The sequence below is a fragment of the Gekko japonicus genome, unplaced genomic scaffold (genome assembly GCF_001447785.1).
Source record: "Gekko japonicus isolate JY-2015 unplaced genomic scaffold, Gekko_japonicus_V1.1 scaffold686, whole genome shotgun sequence".
Lineage (NCBI taxonomy): Eukaryota > Metazoa > Chordata > Lepidosauria > Squamata > Gekkonidae > Gekko > Gekko japonicus.
The window spans coordinates 623123-639117 of record NW_015168671.1 but is presented as its reverse complement, the minus strand read 5'-3'; the positions used below and the strand labels follow the sequence as shown (position 1 = coordinate 639117).

Here is a 15995-nt window from a genome sequence, read left to right as displayed (position 1 = left end):
CCCTATATAATTTTTAATTATATGAAAAGGTTTAAAAATATTTACCCCAAATGCCATACAAAGTAAAAGACTGAAATCGATTGCACTCAGTTAACTGAGAGATTCCACAGAAGTATGCCACATGAGGGCAATGAAGTGAAGAGAAAGTACATTAGGCATTATTGTTTTGGACTGATCTGTTATGTCTTTTACATATATAATGATATCCACTCTGCAGTTAAGTTTCCAGTATTTGGCTTTAATGGTTTGCAACAATGTTAACAGGTAACAGGTCATATATAGTTGAAATGCATCTATTTGTAATTTCCAATTTGGATTGCAGACCGTTCGTAGATACATCGGAAAGTGGATGGCTGGATTTCCCAGTACTGCACAGGATTACTGAACAAACTCACTCCTGAATAAGAAGCCTTTTTGGTGTTGTATCCAGGAGGGCAAAAATCATTGGAGCCAACTGCAGCAATTTTGTTGTTATGAAGGTAGACCACCTGAAAGTTATAAACATTACAGAAATTAGTAACTGAGCTTTTATAGGGCAGTAAACTTGCAGGAAATATATATATGGATTTCCAAATGTGTGTGCCAAAATCACTTTGAAGCTTTATCCCATGAGCTCCCACTTCAATAGGAGCAAAAGAAACACTCAGCCGCACTTTGTCCACACAGCAAAAGGTAACCTTCCTTCTTTATGTTGGTCTCTCCTGTCAAAGTGTGATTATCCCAAAGGACCAGGATATAGAATTTCCCCATAATCTTCTCATCCATCTTCAATGAGTCTCCTGTTTTCCACACACCCCTAAAGTACCTTACTAAATACTTAGTAATCAGCTGCCTTGAGCATCTTTGAACATGGCAAAGGTGAGATTGAAGACAGAAACAGAAACCATTGGTTGGGATAAAAAAAAGGAATACGTTTATTGACATCTGAAGGAAAAAGAGTGTGAGGGTCAGCCCCAGGAGCCTTTTAACCTCTCATCCCCTCAATACCCCCAGCACTGGTAACCTCCCCACCTGCCAGGCTGCCTGTAAATCCCACCTCAAGGGGTGGACTAGAGTGGCATTGCAAATTAAAACAAAATCTGAAACTGAAGGTCCAGAGCCTTTCAATGCACACACAGATATCTGAATAACCTGGTGAAGACCCCATTCTATTCATCATTGAAGAATGCTTTTTCTGTTATTTCTGTGTAATACTTTCTGAAAGTGAGGAGAACTGGGAAGAGGATGCTCACATGGATGTCTTTGTACACAGTGGTGTTCCAGTGCTTACTGGAGCCGCTGAATTAAAATTATTGCAAATAAGGATTACAAGTGGGGACATGAGAAAAAAAAACTTGTGGGAGTAGCCATCCCATTCCCTCCACCTTTGCTTCCTCCCCTCTCCCTACTTCTCTTTGTCTCTCACTCTTTGTCTCCTGCCACCCCTTCTCTTAATCTCTCTCCCGCATGCCTATCACATTTTTTCTTTCTGCCTCCTTACCCCATCACAATTTCTTTATCTTTCTGCCTCCCTCCCTGCCATCACACTCTCTTTCTGCCTCCCCCACTTCACTGGCGGGGCCAGTGAAGCTACTGGCGGGGCCAGTGAAGCTACTGGCCTCTGTCGTTGGACCCACTGTGGCCTCTCCCTGCATTTCAGCTGCCATGGCTCCCCCCCACCCATCGGCATCAGGCCTGGCATGGCTCCAGACCTCCGTTGCCAGGCCCTCCATGGCTTCTCCAACCCAATTGCTGCTGCCATTGCAGGGGCTTCCAGCCAACCCCCAGCACTGCTGTCGGGCCTAGCATGGCTCCCCACCCTCCACTGCCAAGCCCAATGCAACTTCTCCCCACAATCTCAGCTGCTATCAGTGGGGCCCCTGCAGCTCCCAGCCACCACCTGGAGCAGGTATGTGTATTCTCTGCACAGACAATGCTTTGGAAGAGATTTAAACCCCAAATGTGTTTTTGATTGTGTTCAGATTTTTCTGCAAAACTCGTAGGTCCTTCATGTTTGCAGAACTCCCCCCCCCCCGGTGGCCCCTGATTCACAGATATAGATGTCTGCAAATGGGGTCACTTCACTATTAGCATATAAGATTTTTTTTACAATATAAATTCTGAAATGTAAAATAGCTTACAATATTCAATATATTGTAAAATTACAATGTACTGTCTTCTGTTGCTTCCCTTCCCACAAGAACCATTGGTCTGCTGTATAACTGAAACTTTACATTGTATGTTAGTTAGTGAACTGTAAAGTACTGTTTACTGCCTAATAAAACTTCTTCTAAATCTAGTAATGTGTGTTATGTGTGAGTAAAACAACATGTCTGATTAAAATGATATGTTTTACTTTACCTGTATGTATTTGTGCTCTCCAAGCCCACCTGGTATTTTGTCAAGTTCATTGTTGTTTAAATGGAGCTCTCTCAAATGAGGCACATTAGCTAAGGTGCCATTATCCACACTAGAGATGCTGTTGAAACCAAGGCCAAGTCTACAAAAAAAAAAATCACACAAACTGTATTCCAGTAACTTTTCCGATCGTCAACAGTTTGTTCTTACAGATTCATAAAACACAATTTTATGCCATATAATTTAAGTTTGGTTTCTCTTGAGGTATTTATTCTGTGTTATTTGTTATTCTGTATCCATGCTCTGGAGCACGATGGAAGACAGGAGGGCCTGGTGTGATGTGGTCCATGGGGTCGCAAAGAGTCGGACTCGACTGTGCAACTGAACAACGTTTATCCATGGTATAAAAATATGGCAAGATATTGCACAAGATACTATATTGAAAACGGGCTACTCAGTTCCATTACAGCTTTTCCTCATGGCTGAATTTAATCCTCCTTATTCTGAAGCTGAATTGAAAGGTGCTCTGCAACTCTCAGTTCACAACAACAACAACAACAACAACAAACCTTTATTGGCATAACAACAGCATCAGCCGTAGGTACAGAGGCGGTAGGCACGCAAAACAGTTAATTCACCACCCCTTCTGCCGAAAAAGAACTATAGTTCTTTTTCTTCACTCTGTAAAGGAAGTTTGTCACCTCTTCGATGGTATCAGCCCTGTTTGAGGCTAGAAGGTTCATTATCTTACTTTCCTCCGATTTGCCCTCCAGGGTTTGCAGTATAGGGTCGAGGTGATAAGTGCGCAAATCCTGGTAAAATCTACAAGTCAGAAATACATGGTCCGTTCCTTCAATCTCCTTTAACCCACAGGGACATAGCCTATCTTGGAATTGTATTTTTTTAAAAATCTCCCATATAACACAGCTGAGGGGAGCACATTAAAATGGGCCAGCCTTCTAATATAGGGATCAATCAGACAGGAAAAATACTCTGGCAGTGGCCCATTAAGAGAAATCCCCCCAATGAATGGGAGAGCAATGACCAGTAGCAAGACTTCTAAGTTCTTGCATTTCTATATCAATCAATCTCTGTTTAATCACTCCCTTCCGGCTAGGTTTTGCTTCTCACTCCGCTTCCGGCTGCTGAAGGGGGAGGATGTGCTTAAAGATCCTTCCTTTTACCTAAGGTTTTTTTCCTGTTGTTTTTATCAACTCTTTTTAACTTTGTTACTTTTGGCTTAACTGTGGGGAATTTCACATTACCCGTCTTCTCCCGGTTTCAAGCCGGGAGTCTTCCGTTTGCAGATGAACCGGTAGAGGGCTGCCGTTTCACACACGGCTTGCCCCTACCGGAAAGGAGCCGATTCAGAAGCGGTTCGGCGTTTCACACACACACCGCTTTGTTTCCCCATGGTTTTTTTTTTTAAAAAAGTCCGTCTTATAGCGATATATCGATATACCAGTATTCCAATGTATTCCAATGGGATCGGTATAGCGTTATATCGATATATCGATATAAGCCGAACGTTCAAAAAAAAAAAAAGCCCGCGCGGCTGAAAAAAGGCGGGAAAGAAGCGTATCGGAACCGGGAGAGGGAATGGGAGCCTCCTCGGAAGCGGTTGACAGGTAAAACGCTTCCCTCCCGGTTCCTAATCGGAAAAGAGGCTTCCCTGTGTGAAATGCCACTTCATCCCGGTAGGGAACCGATTCTCAACCGGGTTCTGTCTGAAATGACAGACCAGCACCCGGTTGAGAATCGGTTCCCTACCGGGAGAAAGCACCTGTCTGAAATTCCCCTGTTTTACCTCTTGGATCATCTATCAAGTAGATGGTGCCTTTTTGCTATTTTTAAAGGAGAGTCGAAGATAAGAAGCCTTGCCTTGTTGGATGTGTCCCTCAGCTTTTATCTTTATGTATAAGACTTTTAAGAATTTTATCGTCTTATGATTTTTTGTAATTAATGAACACTGAGTGATCTCAATTTCTTCTTATTTGAAACCTTCCTGCCCTGTGGCTTTTTCTCTCTCTTCTGAGATAGAATACTGAATTAGTCATCTGCAACTGATTGTTAAGGAGCTGGTGAAAGCAAGTGAAGGGCGGCTCCCGACAAAGACACTGAAGCATGGAGTAAAAAGTTTACTTTGGAACGGACCCAGCATCTTTAAAATAGTTGATATCGAGTTTTTAAAATTTTTAATTGGACCAGCAGTGTCCTTGGAAGAGGAACCAGAGGTCATTTCGGGGGGGAACGCGGGGGAATGCAGTTTCCCCGGGTGAGGTACGGGGGCAGGGCACACGACAAAGCCCCGCCCCCTGCTTCCGGCTGCCCCGCTTCCAGCCCTCATTCAGCCAGGAGGAGGCAGGAGAAGAGGGAGGGTAAGTTGCTTCCTCCCCGCCTCTCCCCACCCCTGCCTGCCTGGGGCCAGGGAGGGCCTTGGCGGGGCTTCCTCGCACTCCCGCTGGCCTTGCAGGTCCACCGCTGGGCCCCTAATGTCAGGGGGTGGGGCATATGCTAATGAGTTATGCTAATGAGTTCCCCTAGCTCTTTTTCTACGAAATGACCCCTGAGAGGAACTCACAGTGCCAGCTAAGGCAATTAAGAATTGAGCATGGAGCTGTGTAGTTAAAAAGTGGGCAGGAAGATTAGTAGTGGCCTATAGTGTGATTTAAGTCCTTGCAGCATATAGCCAGTTAGTTTGTGGCCCTATTCTGACTTTACAATGAATACGAATAAGCGTTCCAAATAGGATGAAGAAATCTCTCCGCCTTCATCAAAACAATTAAAAATTGATGATTATTATTTACCTCAAATTTCCACCACAAACCACTTTGCTGTGCTATATAGTGGGGGGGGGGAACCTGGTTGATGACCTGGATATGACAGTGGCTGGTGTAGTAACTCTCAGATTGCACATTTCCCCAAAGCTCTTTTCAAGAGCCAAGAAATTACCAATCAATATTTCAGAAGGGTGGGGGCAGAGAAACCTGGCCTGGGGAGGAAGTAGCAAGTCTTTCAGTCTTCAGGCCAACTTTCCACGGCATTGGAATCACTCAGAACACACATGATAGAACAGGGAAAAGTCAGGATATCGGGGTTGCCAGGAGGACACGAAGAGGAAGTACTGGGGAGGAGGATACAGGGGGAAATGAAGTCAACTCTGCAAGCCCTTGTGGGTTCCCAACCATGCAACTGTGCCTGAACCAGCAGCTGGCATTCGTTTGTTTTTATTTACTTGATTTATAGTCCCTTCCTCACAGTGACTCAAGGCAGATTACACATAGGGGATCAGTACAATCAGTAAAATGGGACATTCAATGACCCATTGAATGCTCAAGATGCTCTGTCTTCTTGGTGCTTGGGGGGGGGTCAACAGTGGGAGGGTTTCTAATGTCCTGGCCCCACTGTTGGACCTCCTGATGGCACCTGGTATTTCTGGCCACTGTGTGATACAGAGTGTTGGACTGGATGGGCCTTTGGCCTGATCCAACATTGGCATCTCTTATGTTCTTATGACCAATGCATTTGGATTTCAGAAGTCTGGAACCACCAGAAGGAACTGAAGCATAGTATAACTGTTGTTTACATGACACATTAAGGAATACAAAATTTACATAATAGGACCTACTTACAGTAAACTATACACAGCCGCATAGACCATAGTTCCTAATAATCTACCCAAGTAAGTTTGTGAACTGTTTTCTACACTGCAACCCTATTATGTGTATAAAAAAGTCCTTCTGAATAATTCAGGGAGATGCTGCCAGGGATAAACCAGGAGGGACAACTGAAGACCGAGGGAGAAGATAAAGGTAGGTTGGTTGGTGGGAAGGAGAGGTGGAAAGGAACTTGTTTTACATAATATTGTGAATTCATATAAAGCCATTATTACTTAGCCAAATTGTTAAGTCCACTTAGACTATCTGCATCAACCTTGCTGATTTTGTTGCCATCAAGATGAAGTTCTGTCAGAGATGGGGGAAGACCTGCAGTAAAACATTGCAAAAAAACATTTTGTCACATATGATAAAGGAACACTGGTCCTATCATTATGTTTCACACTAGCAATAGGCTTGTATTTTGGCTTGGCAGAACTGTACAGTTGATTTGTGTTGGCTCAGTTGTACATGTCAGCAATGCATCTACTTAACAAGCAGTGCTGTTGGAAAGTTTGGTATAGTCTTGGCACAAATTTAACCCAGGAAATCCTCTCAGTGCCTTTCGATACTCGATGCAGTCTTGGGATGAGAAGATCCACATAGGCCCAATGGCCTTTTCCATTAAGCATATAGTAAACCAGTGCATTTATAATACTTAAATTAATTTTATTTACTTTTTTCATACAGCCTGCCTTACTTGCTGAGACTTTAAGTGTAAAACAACACAGATAAATCACATGAGACATCCAACAAAATATGTAATTGGACTAAAATCACAAAAATTAGAAGCAATGTAAAAGAAAATTATCAGACATGTATATCATAAATTTAAACAGTGCAGAAATGAAAGAAGAAAAGTTTGAGTCCAATGGCACCTTTAAGACCAACAAAGTTTTATTCTGGGTATAAACTTTCAAAAAGTATGCATGCACACAAAAGCTTACATTTGAGTAGGCCTGCTTTCTTATACTGAGACCATTTGTTCATCTAGACTTGTGTCCACTGCAACAGACAGTGGATCTCCCAGGTCTCACTATGAGATCTTTCCCAGCCCTGCTTCCTGAATACTTTTAGGTGGGGTAGGAAGTGTCTGCAGCCAAACCAGGTATTCTACTAATAAGGTATATGTCTTGCATTCAGAAATGCATTAGCAAATTTCTCTAAGAAAGTTGAGAGTCAGATTGAGCCCGCTTGTGCAATAGGGCGGGGTATAAATCCCCCAAATAAAAATAAAAATAATAATTAATAAACTTACAGAAAGTGGTTCACCTTAAATTCCATTCTATCCTGTGGGACTCATAATGAAACATGTACATGATTGGTTGTTATCCAATGGCTTTTCGCCACATTTGGAAGGTCACTTTTGGCAGTGGACAAAGGGGAGCAATTTTCACCTATTTTCCCTCCCACTGAAGATCTTCTCATTATGCCCACTGTTCTAGGGAAAGTCCTATTCCTTGACTTCCATTCTACTTGCAGTTCTTATTGGATATAAGCCCATGTTTATTAGCCCAATGTTGTTAATTATGGTTGGGATGGTTTTAATCAGAAGATTTTAGGGCTTTTCTGCATTCTCATTTTCTTTGTTTGTGTTTTCTGGTTGTGTTTTGGGGGAGGGGGAATCTGTTCCACACGTGTTTTGCTCCCTCTAGTGGTCAATTCAATATTACATTGCTTTATGTCTGACACATCTCCCTGCAGATTTAAAGGTTGTTACGCTGGACATAAAGTGTGTAATATCAAATCAACCACTAGAGCGAACAGAATACATGCAGAACAGGGGAAAACAGAAGTAACAAGTGAGGAAAATGAGAATGCAGGGAAGCCCTTATATAGTGCAACGCCACTTGCAAAATGCTGTGCAAACAGAAGAAATGTTATAACCAAACTACAGTGCAAACCCTATTTATCAGATCTAGGATAACCTTTTACATGCTCCCTTGGTAGCCCCAGTGACCCCATTAAAATCAAGTCTGCTCCAGTAAGTATAGCCATATGTTGGTTTCTGTTTCTTGATTGTTCCAGAATGCGACAGAAGAACCTTGGGGATTAGATGGCTTATGTAGTTGGTGCTTTTAAAAAATGTTAATTCCCCAATGATTTTGTGTCCCTGCATATTCATCCTGTGTGATCTCTCTCTCTCTCTCTCTCTCTCTCTCTCTCTCTCTCTCTCTCTCTCTCTCTCTCTATATATATATATATTTCTCCAACCAGTCTCCTTTTGTACACAGCACCTTTTGAAATGTTCCTTAGTAACAGACAAATAAACTGCCAAAGACAGCTGTGGTGCTGTGAATGAATGTGGGCTCATCTTGGGCTAGAGAAGACTGCAACCCCGCAACCACACAATTCTCCACTGCAAGGCAAAAGACTGAACAAGCAAAGGTGCCTCAGGCTGATCCATTGATAAACCAATGGCCATTTAAACAGCTGTTTTTGGCAAGGGCACTCAGAAGGAGAATGGTATAGGACAACTGTAGCACCTCAAGACCTGCAGTACCCAGTAAGGCAATTGTTGAAATCTCACCTCACATAAACAAAGTGATTGTAATTTCCAGGCAAATGCCTCTTTGAAGCCAGCTTTGGTTGTCTGCACAAGGGAACTTAGCAAGGTTAGATGGCTTTCTTTCCAGTGTTCAATAAAGAAAAAGGGGGAAGCCAAGGGAAAAAGGGAAAAATGGGCTCCAACGATCACTCCCTTCCCTTCATAGAAGGCTGTCATAGAGCTGCCTCCTCCCTTAAGAGAGCATCACTCAGAACAATTGAAAGAACCTCTGCCTTTTTTGTCAGAAAAAACAACCCGTCATCAGTACCATACAGAACAATACAATGCCAAAAGTACCTCAGAAAAGAGGACACTCTGCAAAAATGAGAAAATTTAAAAAAAAACTAACAAATTGGTTACTGCAAGAAAGCCATTTAAACAGTAACCAACTATACTATCAAAAAGACATTAACAATATGCAACATTTTGTTGTGGGTCCCCACTTGTATTTAGTATTAAGGTCAAGTATGATGTGCTTTCAAGTTCTAAAAGTAAAGTGATCATTTGTTCTAAGGAAGTTTATATATTTAAGATGATGATGGTTCACACAGCGTTCCAAATAGTGTTCTTACCTTTAGGGACAGAAGTTATGTTGGTATCTGAAATACGGATGTAGGAGAGTTTCTTCATCCCCTGAAAAGCTCCATTTTCTATACCTGAGCTCTTTAGCGGGTTGGTGCCTAGTTCTACAAAGAAAAACTGTGTGAACTGTGTAGTTATAGCAGTGACATTGGTTAAACTAACAAATCATTTCTCCACAATTCAAGCAATTTCATTTTACTTTGCAAAAAAATTAGCTTTGTGTTAAAGAGGAATTGTAGTTGTCCTAGAAAGATTATCAGTGCACTTGGAAGGGTTTAACTGATTTAGGATGCCACTAAAAAAGAGTTATAGGTCCCAGTCACATGGAGAATTTGCCGTGTGAGAGGCACGACTGCTGGGTGGATTAAAAGGGCGCGATCATACGCAACATCTGGCAAGCGGATTAAAAGGGTGCAACATCTGGCAAGCGTCGCGTGCCTGTCTCCAACCTGTAGCATCTGGCCGAAGATGTGGAGTTAAAAAGTAGCTGGGAAAGTGTAGTATTATCCAGAAAACGTGGTGTGTGGGCGGGCATCTGATCGCGGAAGCACTGCTTTCCCGTTGCATCCGGCGCCACTGCATGTTTTCTTGTAAGCCTCCATGGTATGCGCACAAACGTGCATGCGCACAAACGCGGTACTGCTTCATTGCCACGCTTCACCATCACTGTGTGATTGGCAGCTGACGGCCTGAGCATGGAGCCTCGGGGGAATGTCGGATCGTGATACCGCACTTCATTTTGCTCCGGAGCAAAAAGCCTCACTTCCCCCCCCCCCGGATTATCTCACTTGTGTGACCGTGACCATAATACTCTTCTAAAGTCCATTGAAGTCAGCGCTGCTTAGGATTGCACTATCAGTAATATACAGACAGTAGAAGTCCATGGTAGTTTCCCTTTACTTGATTGTATTCTCTTTTTTTAGGTCTGCTGTTTTTGATCTCCAAGAAAACAGGATTACTTGGAGCTGATATACTTGGTCACTGCCTTGGTACCTTCAGACACAGCATGCTTGGCCAACTCCCTAGGCAGCAAGAGGCACACAGCGGTCTGGATCTCATGGGAGGTGATGATGGAGCGCTTGTTGTAATGGGCCAGGTGGGAGGCCTCGGCAGCGATGCGCTCGAAAATGTCATTGATGAAGGAGTTCATGGTGCTCATGGTCTTGGAGGAGATGCCGGTATCTGGGTGGACCTGCTTCAGCACAGCGTTCCATGCGCCTCGGTGTCTAGTTATGCCGGCCACAAGACCACGGAGACGTCTTTGGACAGCGCTGGCTTTTCGGCTTGGAAATGGAGACGAGCACCACATCCCTAGAGTCAGATTCGACTGGCTTTTGAGCAAGGGGAACCTTTACCTATTCTCTTATTCACAGTATTCTATGAAACACACTCCACCAAAAGATATGTGAAGTTGGAGCATACTTGAGAAATGGAATGAAAGACTATGAACTTAATATTGACTTGCTCTCTCCATGATTTTTGTTATTCCTATCCCCACCTTTTCTATGTTGAGTATTATCAGCAAGTAGTAGTAGTAGTGGGGGGGGGATTATAAACTGACACAAAAAACATGCATGGGAACATGTATTCCCTCTTTCCATATATCAGTAGTTTAGCACCTTACTGACTCTTGCACAAATCCCAACACAGATATTGTTAGTTACACTTGCTCACTTTTTGTGAGCCATCTATTGTTGCATCATCCCCTAAGAGTGTCTATATCACCTGTTCAGGTAGGTTGCTGGACTTTATCATAATAAACTGACTTTTTATATTGTAACACAAGGTTCTTACAAACTTTATTTACAAACTGTGATGCATACCTACGACAATCACATTGTTCAGTCCACTGAAGACAGATTTCTTTATTTTGTTGATTTCATTCTCATGTGCCCGAAGCTCCTGCAAGCTTTTGGGCATGTTTTCTGGAAGCTCTTTTAAGTTGTTCTTAGAAATGTAAAGTCTTTCTAGTTTCTTCAGTGGAGCAAAAGCATTAGGACTGATTTTGCTGATTTTGTTATTTACAAGGATCAATGCCTATAAAATGGGAAACAGTAAAGTAAAATATTTTGTTAATGTCACTCAAAAATATGGTATCAAACGGAAAATGCATGCACTCAACAGAATACTTATTTTTTTCAGAATCATCATGTCATCTAATTCTTAACATGGCCAAATCTGTGGAGACTGGAGCCAAGAACAGACAAGACTGAGCTTTCTACAAACCTGAGAAAAATCCAAAGTTTGGAGAACTATCTGATATCCAAAGGGAGGGGAGCATTAAAATTCCCAAAATGATAGAAGCAGTGCTTGTAGCTTTAAGAAATGAATGGCCTCTCAATAGCCATTGTGGGGATTGCTAGGCAACCACAATGGTATTGCCATACTTCAAACCTTCTTTTCTGTCATCAAAAAGTGGGGGGCAGGGCCCTTTCCATGTCTTTTTTGACTCTTGTATCTACCAGGGCCAGGCTTGGCAACAACCAAAAGGCAACTTGCTACGACCCAACTTGCATGACTTATACAGAACTGGCTGCTTGCTAGTGTTCAACAACCACTTCATGAAAGGCAATCTGGTATAGTAGTTAGAAATTTAGACAAGGACCTGGGAGACAGGCTGCTCCAAGAAATCTAACTGACTTTCTCTTCAGCATGCAGCTCTCTGTAGACTTTCTCTGCTCAGCTGATGCTAACCAAACAGATTTCTTGGAGCACCCTGTCACTCAAGGCTCTCTGTTTCTACAAAGAATTAATGCTTCACAGTCCTTCAGCTGTTTGTACAGCACTTCTCAGCCTTTAAAAAGTGCAGTCCATCACAATGACCTTGGGCTGGTTCCATATGCTCAGCCTAACCTACCTCAAAGGATTGTTGTGAGGGTGAAATAGAGGAAAAGAGAATAATGTAAACTGTTTTTGGTCCCCACTGTAGTGATGATGATGGAGGTGCAGATAAACATTGGTTTGCTGGTGGATGGGAAGGAGACGAGGAAGCAAGGAAAGGTGAGAATATGGAGGCTGCCAGAAGGATAGAAAAAGGAAACCGTGTGGGGAGTGAGACAGAGGGGTGAATGAGATGCCTTCTCCAAGTCCTTGCTGGTTCCCTACCATCCAAATGGGACCAGTGCATCAGACAGTACCAAACAACTTGGCCATAGTTTTCCCATAGAAAGCCTGCTGAGGGAGGGTAGGAGGGGAAGATGAAGACAGGTGGGTAGGTAGAGTTAGGTTAACTGGTGGGTGGAAAGGATAGAAAGAGGAGTGACTATTGGGGCTTTCAGGAAAGCAAAAGAGGAAATAGTAGGGGAGGGGAAAAAAGAGATACTCCCTGGACCTACTTGTGGGTTCCCCACTTGTCAATATATCTAATTCTCAATGTGGCCAAATCTGTATTTACTTAAATCCAGAGACTGGAGCCATAAACGAACAGGTCAAGACGGTTCTTTCTATAAACCTGAAAAATGCCCCAAGTTTGCAGAAATCTCTGAAATCTTTAAAAAAAAAACACCCACCTTGGTGGATTAACCCCCCCCCCAATACATGTAGCACCTGAAGCTTTAAGAAATGAGTACCCTCAGTGCCTGTTGCTAGGCAACAACAGCGGTACTATCAACCTTTAAGCCTTGGTTTCTGTCAGTTAAAGGGAAAGGGAGGACTCTTTCCAGAGATGCCTTGGCCTTTGAGGGAGGACTCATTAGGGCCAGGCCAGGAAGAAACCACTAAACAACTTGCTGCCACCTGATTTACATGTCCAGCAGCTTGCTACTATACAACCACAGCCACCCTAGTATGGTATAGTTGTTAGAATTTCAGATTAGAATCTGAGGGGGGGAAATAAAAATATTAAAACAATATTTTAAAATATATAGTGGGAAAACAATTAAAAACAACAATTGAATGGACCACATTCATAGTTAAAACACAACATAGTTCTGTCATATACTTAGGTCAAAGGAAAGTGAACAATTGAGAACGTACGTTTAAAAGAGACCTCGTATTTTTCTCCCAGAGATTTCTAGGCTCCCATGGCCTCTGAATTTTGTCTTTTGTTATCATTCCACTCCCCTAAAACAATACCACAGAAGCCTCCCCCAGGGCTGTGCTGTCATTTCCTCCTTCTGCACTTTTTCATTGGCCATCAACTTACTCATTATTTCCCTCTTTCCATCAAATAAAACATTAGTTCCTAGTTGCCTAGTTTCAGAAAGCAAGGGATTGCACTGTGACCAAGGTAGAGTGGCAATGACCGGAGCCGGTATGAGAAATCTTAGTCCTGCTGAATCATGGTTGTTATATCTGAGAAGGCTGACAGGAGGTACATCCGTCTTTGCCATCTGACATGTACTCACAGGCCAAGTTGAATCCCAGACATGCAAGTGTGTGCATCCACACATACTCGTATGCCTGCTTGGCATTCCACATTTTCAGCTTCACTTTCAAGTTGGGACCTCGGCCATAATGTATGCATCTCCTCAGATGGGCAGCTAGTGGGAAAGCAGCAATACTCAAAGTGGGATTACTTTTTTAAACAGTGTTCTGTTTCTTATAAATGCACACCTTTCTCCTTTGCACTTAGGTAAAGGTAAAGGTTCCCTTGCTCGAAAGCCAGTCGAATCCGACTCTAGGGTTGCGGTGCTCATCTCCGTTTCAAAGCCGAAGAGCCAGCGCTGTCCGAAGACGTTTCCGTGGTCATGTGGCCGGCATGACTACACACCAAGGCGCACGGAACGCTGTTACCTTCCCACTGAAGTGGTACCTATTTATCTACTTGCAATTTCTTGCTTTCGAACTGCTAGGTTGCACTTGGATAATCAATTAATGAGTTGAATAGGAAAAAGATGGCTAATGGAGGGCACATGATAGAGGCATGCCATGCATGGAATGGAGTAAATGGATTCAGCAGTTTTCTCTCCTTCTCCCATAATGCTAGAACTCCAGGGCACCCAATGAAACTGATATAGGTAATAAATTCAGAACAGATAAAAGGAAATACTTCTACTGAACAGATAATTACATTGTGGAATTCACTGCCAGTAGCTGTAGAGATGGCCATGAACAGATTAGTGGAGGAATAGCTGTTATCGGGCCTATATGACTCATGGTTTTCATCAATTGTGTTCAGGCTGTATGTTTAGAGGTTTGATCCAGGCCTATTCTGAGAAAAATGTGCTGCTATGGATGCCAGTCCCCAGGTGGGAGTGGGGAATCCCCCGATTTTGGGAGCTCCTGCCCACCTCTAGCCAGCTTTTAGAGAGTGGGGGCCACACAGGCCTGAATCCTAAGTGACAATTCAGGCAAGCACAGCCCCTGGTCTCCAAAAGCATGTAAAGGGATGTTGGGGACATCCCCTCCCCCTCCAGGAATGCCTCCCAAAGTCCCCCGCTGGGGAGGAGACAGGACCTGGCAACCCTATGTGCTGCTTATTGATTGCATGCACCTGGCAGCCTTGACCGGCTGGCATAAGATACTCTTATCTAGTCTGCAGCTAACTACGCTGATTAACCAACTATGCCCTGACTGGCCAACAGGGCTTACAAGCCCTGTGCTAGGTGGCAACATCAAAGGAAGACCCTGGCCTCTGTGAGCTGTTTGTTGATCCTCCAGAGCAACTGGTTCAATCACTCTGTGAAACAGACTGCTGGACTAGATGGACAATGGGTCTGACCCAGCAGGGTTAATCTTGTGTTTTTAGACCACAGGGGAATTAATTTTCATTTCTCTCTGGCCATGTTTCCCATTTTTGGAGCGTACGCCGTTCATGGTGCTGCCTTAACACAAATACATTACAGATTTTATTAATGTGAGTTGAAGTTGGGGAAACCAGAGCACAAAAGACTTTAACTTATCTATTACCACTAAGTCAGTTCATGGCTGTTTTGGGCTTGATCCAAGCTCTTGGGCTATCTCCTTAGCCACTGGAGCATGGAGGATGTTATGTGAACTTACTGTATTATATGAAACTAGCAGTAAAGCCCGTTGTGATAGCAATACAACGGGATCTAGAAAGAGGCTCTGGGGCAGTGCTCTGGCTTTGGGCAAACAGTGTCAATTTGCTGTGGTGACCTCAGCAGGGTATAATGACAGAGTCCACTGTTTTCTCCAGAGGAACTGATCTCTGCTACCTGAAGAGCAGTTGTAATTGTGAGTGATCTGTAGCCTTCACCTGGAGATTGGCAGCAATTGTTACCCAGGACAAAATGGCTGGTTTGGAGGGTGGAGTCTATGGCATTCTACCTGTCTGAGGTCCCACCCCTCTGCAAACCCCACCCTCTCCAGGCTCCACCCCTCAAATCCCTAAGAATTTGTCAGCATGTAGTTGGCAACCCCATCTCCTTCCCAGCTAGCCATCAACCTACCATTATCTGTCCCTTTGACTTCAGCTGACTTCTGCCCTCCCTTCTGCAGAGCAGTTGTAATTCTGAGTGCTCTCCAGCCCTCACCTGGAGTTTGGCAACAATGGTTCCCTATGTGGGACTGACTGGTTTGGAGGGTGGAGTCTATGGCAGTGTACCTGTCTGAGGTCCCACCCCTCCTCAAACCTCACCCTCTTCAGGCTCCATCCCTCAAGTCTCCAGGAATTTCCCATCTGGAGTTGGCAACCCTATCAGGACTGGCCCCAATGTGTTGTATCCCAAAGGCCAAAGTAGGTGACAGGACCAAGCTTAGTTGCCTACCAACAGGCACTGAGGGGAATGTAGGGTTGCCAGCTCTAAGGAGGGAAATACCTGGAGGTTTGGGGGGTGGATTCTGTAGAGGGCCGGGCAACGGAGGCATCGGCCTTCCGTCGCCCGCCTTGCCCCCCCAATCTCGGCCCGGGCGACTGCGTCCCCCGCCAGCGGCCGCCCGACTCCAGACCCCCCCGCGGCCACTCCAGC

The 15995-nt window shown here is 43.9% G+C and overlaps 1 protein-coding gene across 2 annotated transcripts in view; it reads right to left on the bottom strand.

Moving 5' to 3' along the window:
- Positions 1-217: 217 nt before the first annotated feature.
- DCN (decorin) overlaps positions 218-15995 on the bottom strand; it is a 67624-nt gene continuing 51846 nt past the window's right edge. For both annotated transcript variants that reach the window (XM_015415354.1, XM_015415352.1), the window contains exons 4-8: positions 10947-11160; positions 9114-9227; positions 6230-6323; positions 2341-2479; positions 218-488 (exon numbers count right to left, since the gene is read on the bottom strand). In XM_015415354.1, the coding sequence (XP_015270840.1) occupies positions 294-488; positions 2341-2479; positions 6230-6323; positions 9114-9227; positions 10947-11160 (756 nt within the window). In that variant the 3' untranslated portion in view covers positions 218-293. The remainder of the gene's footprint in view (positions 489-2340; positions 2480-6229; positions 6324-9113; positions 9228-10946; positions 11161-15995) is intronic.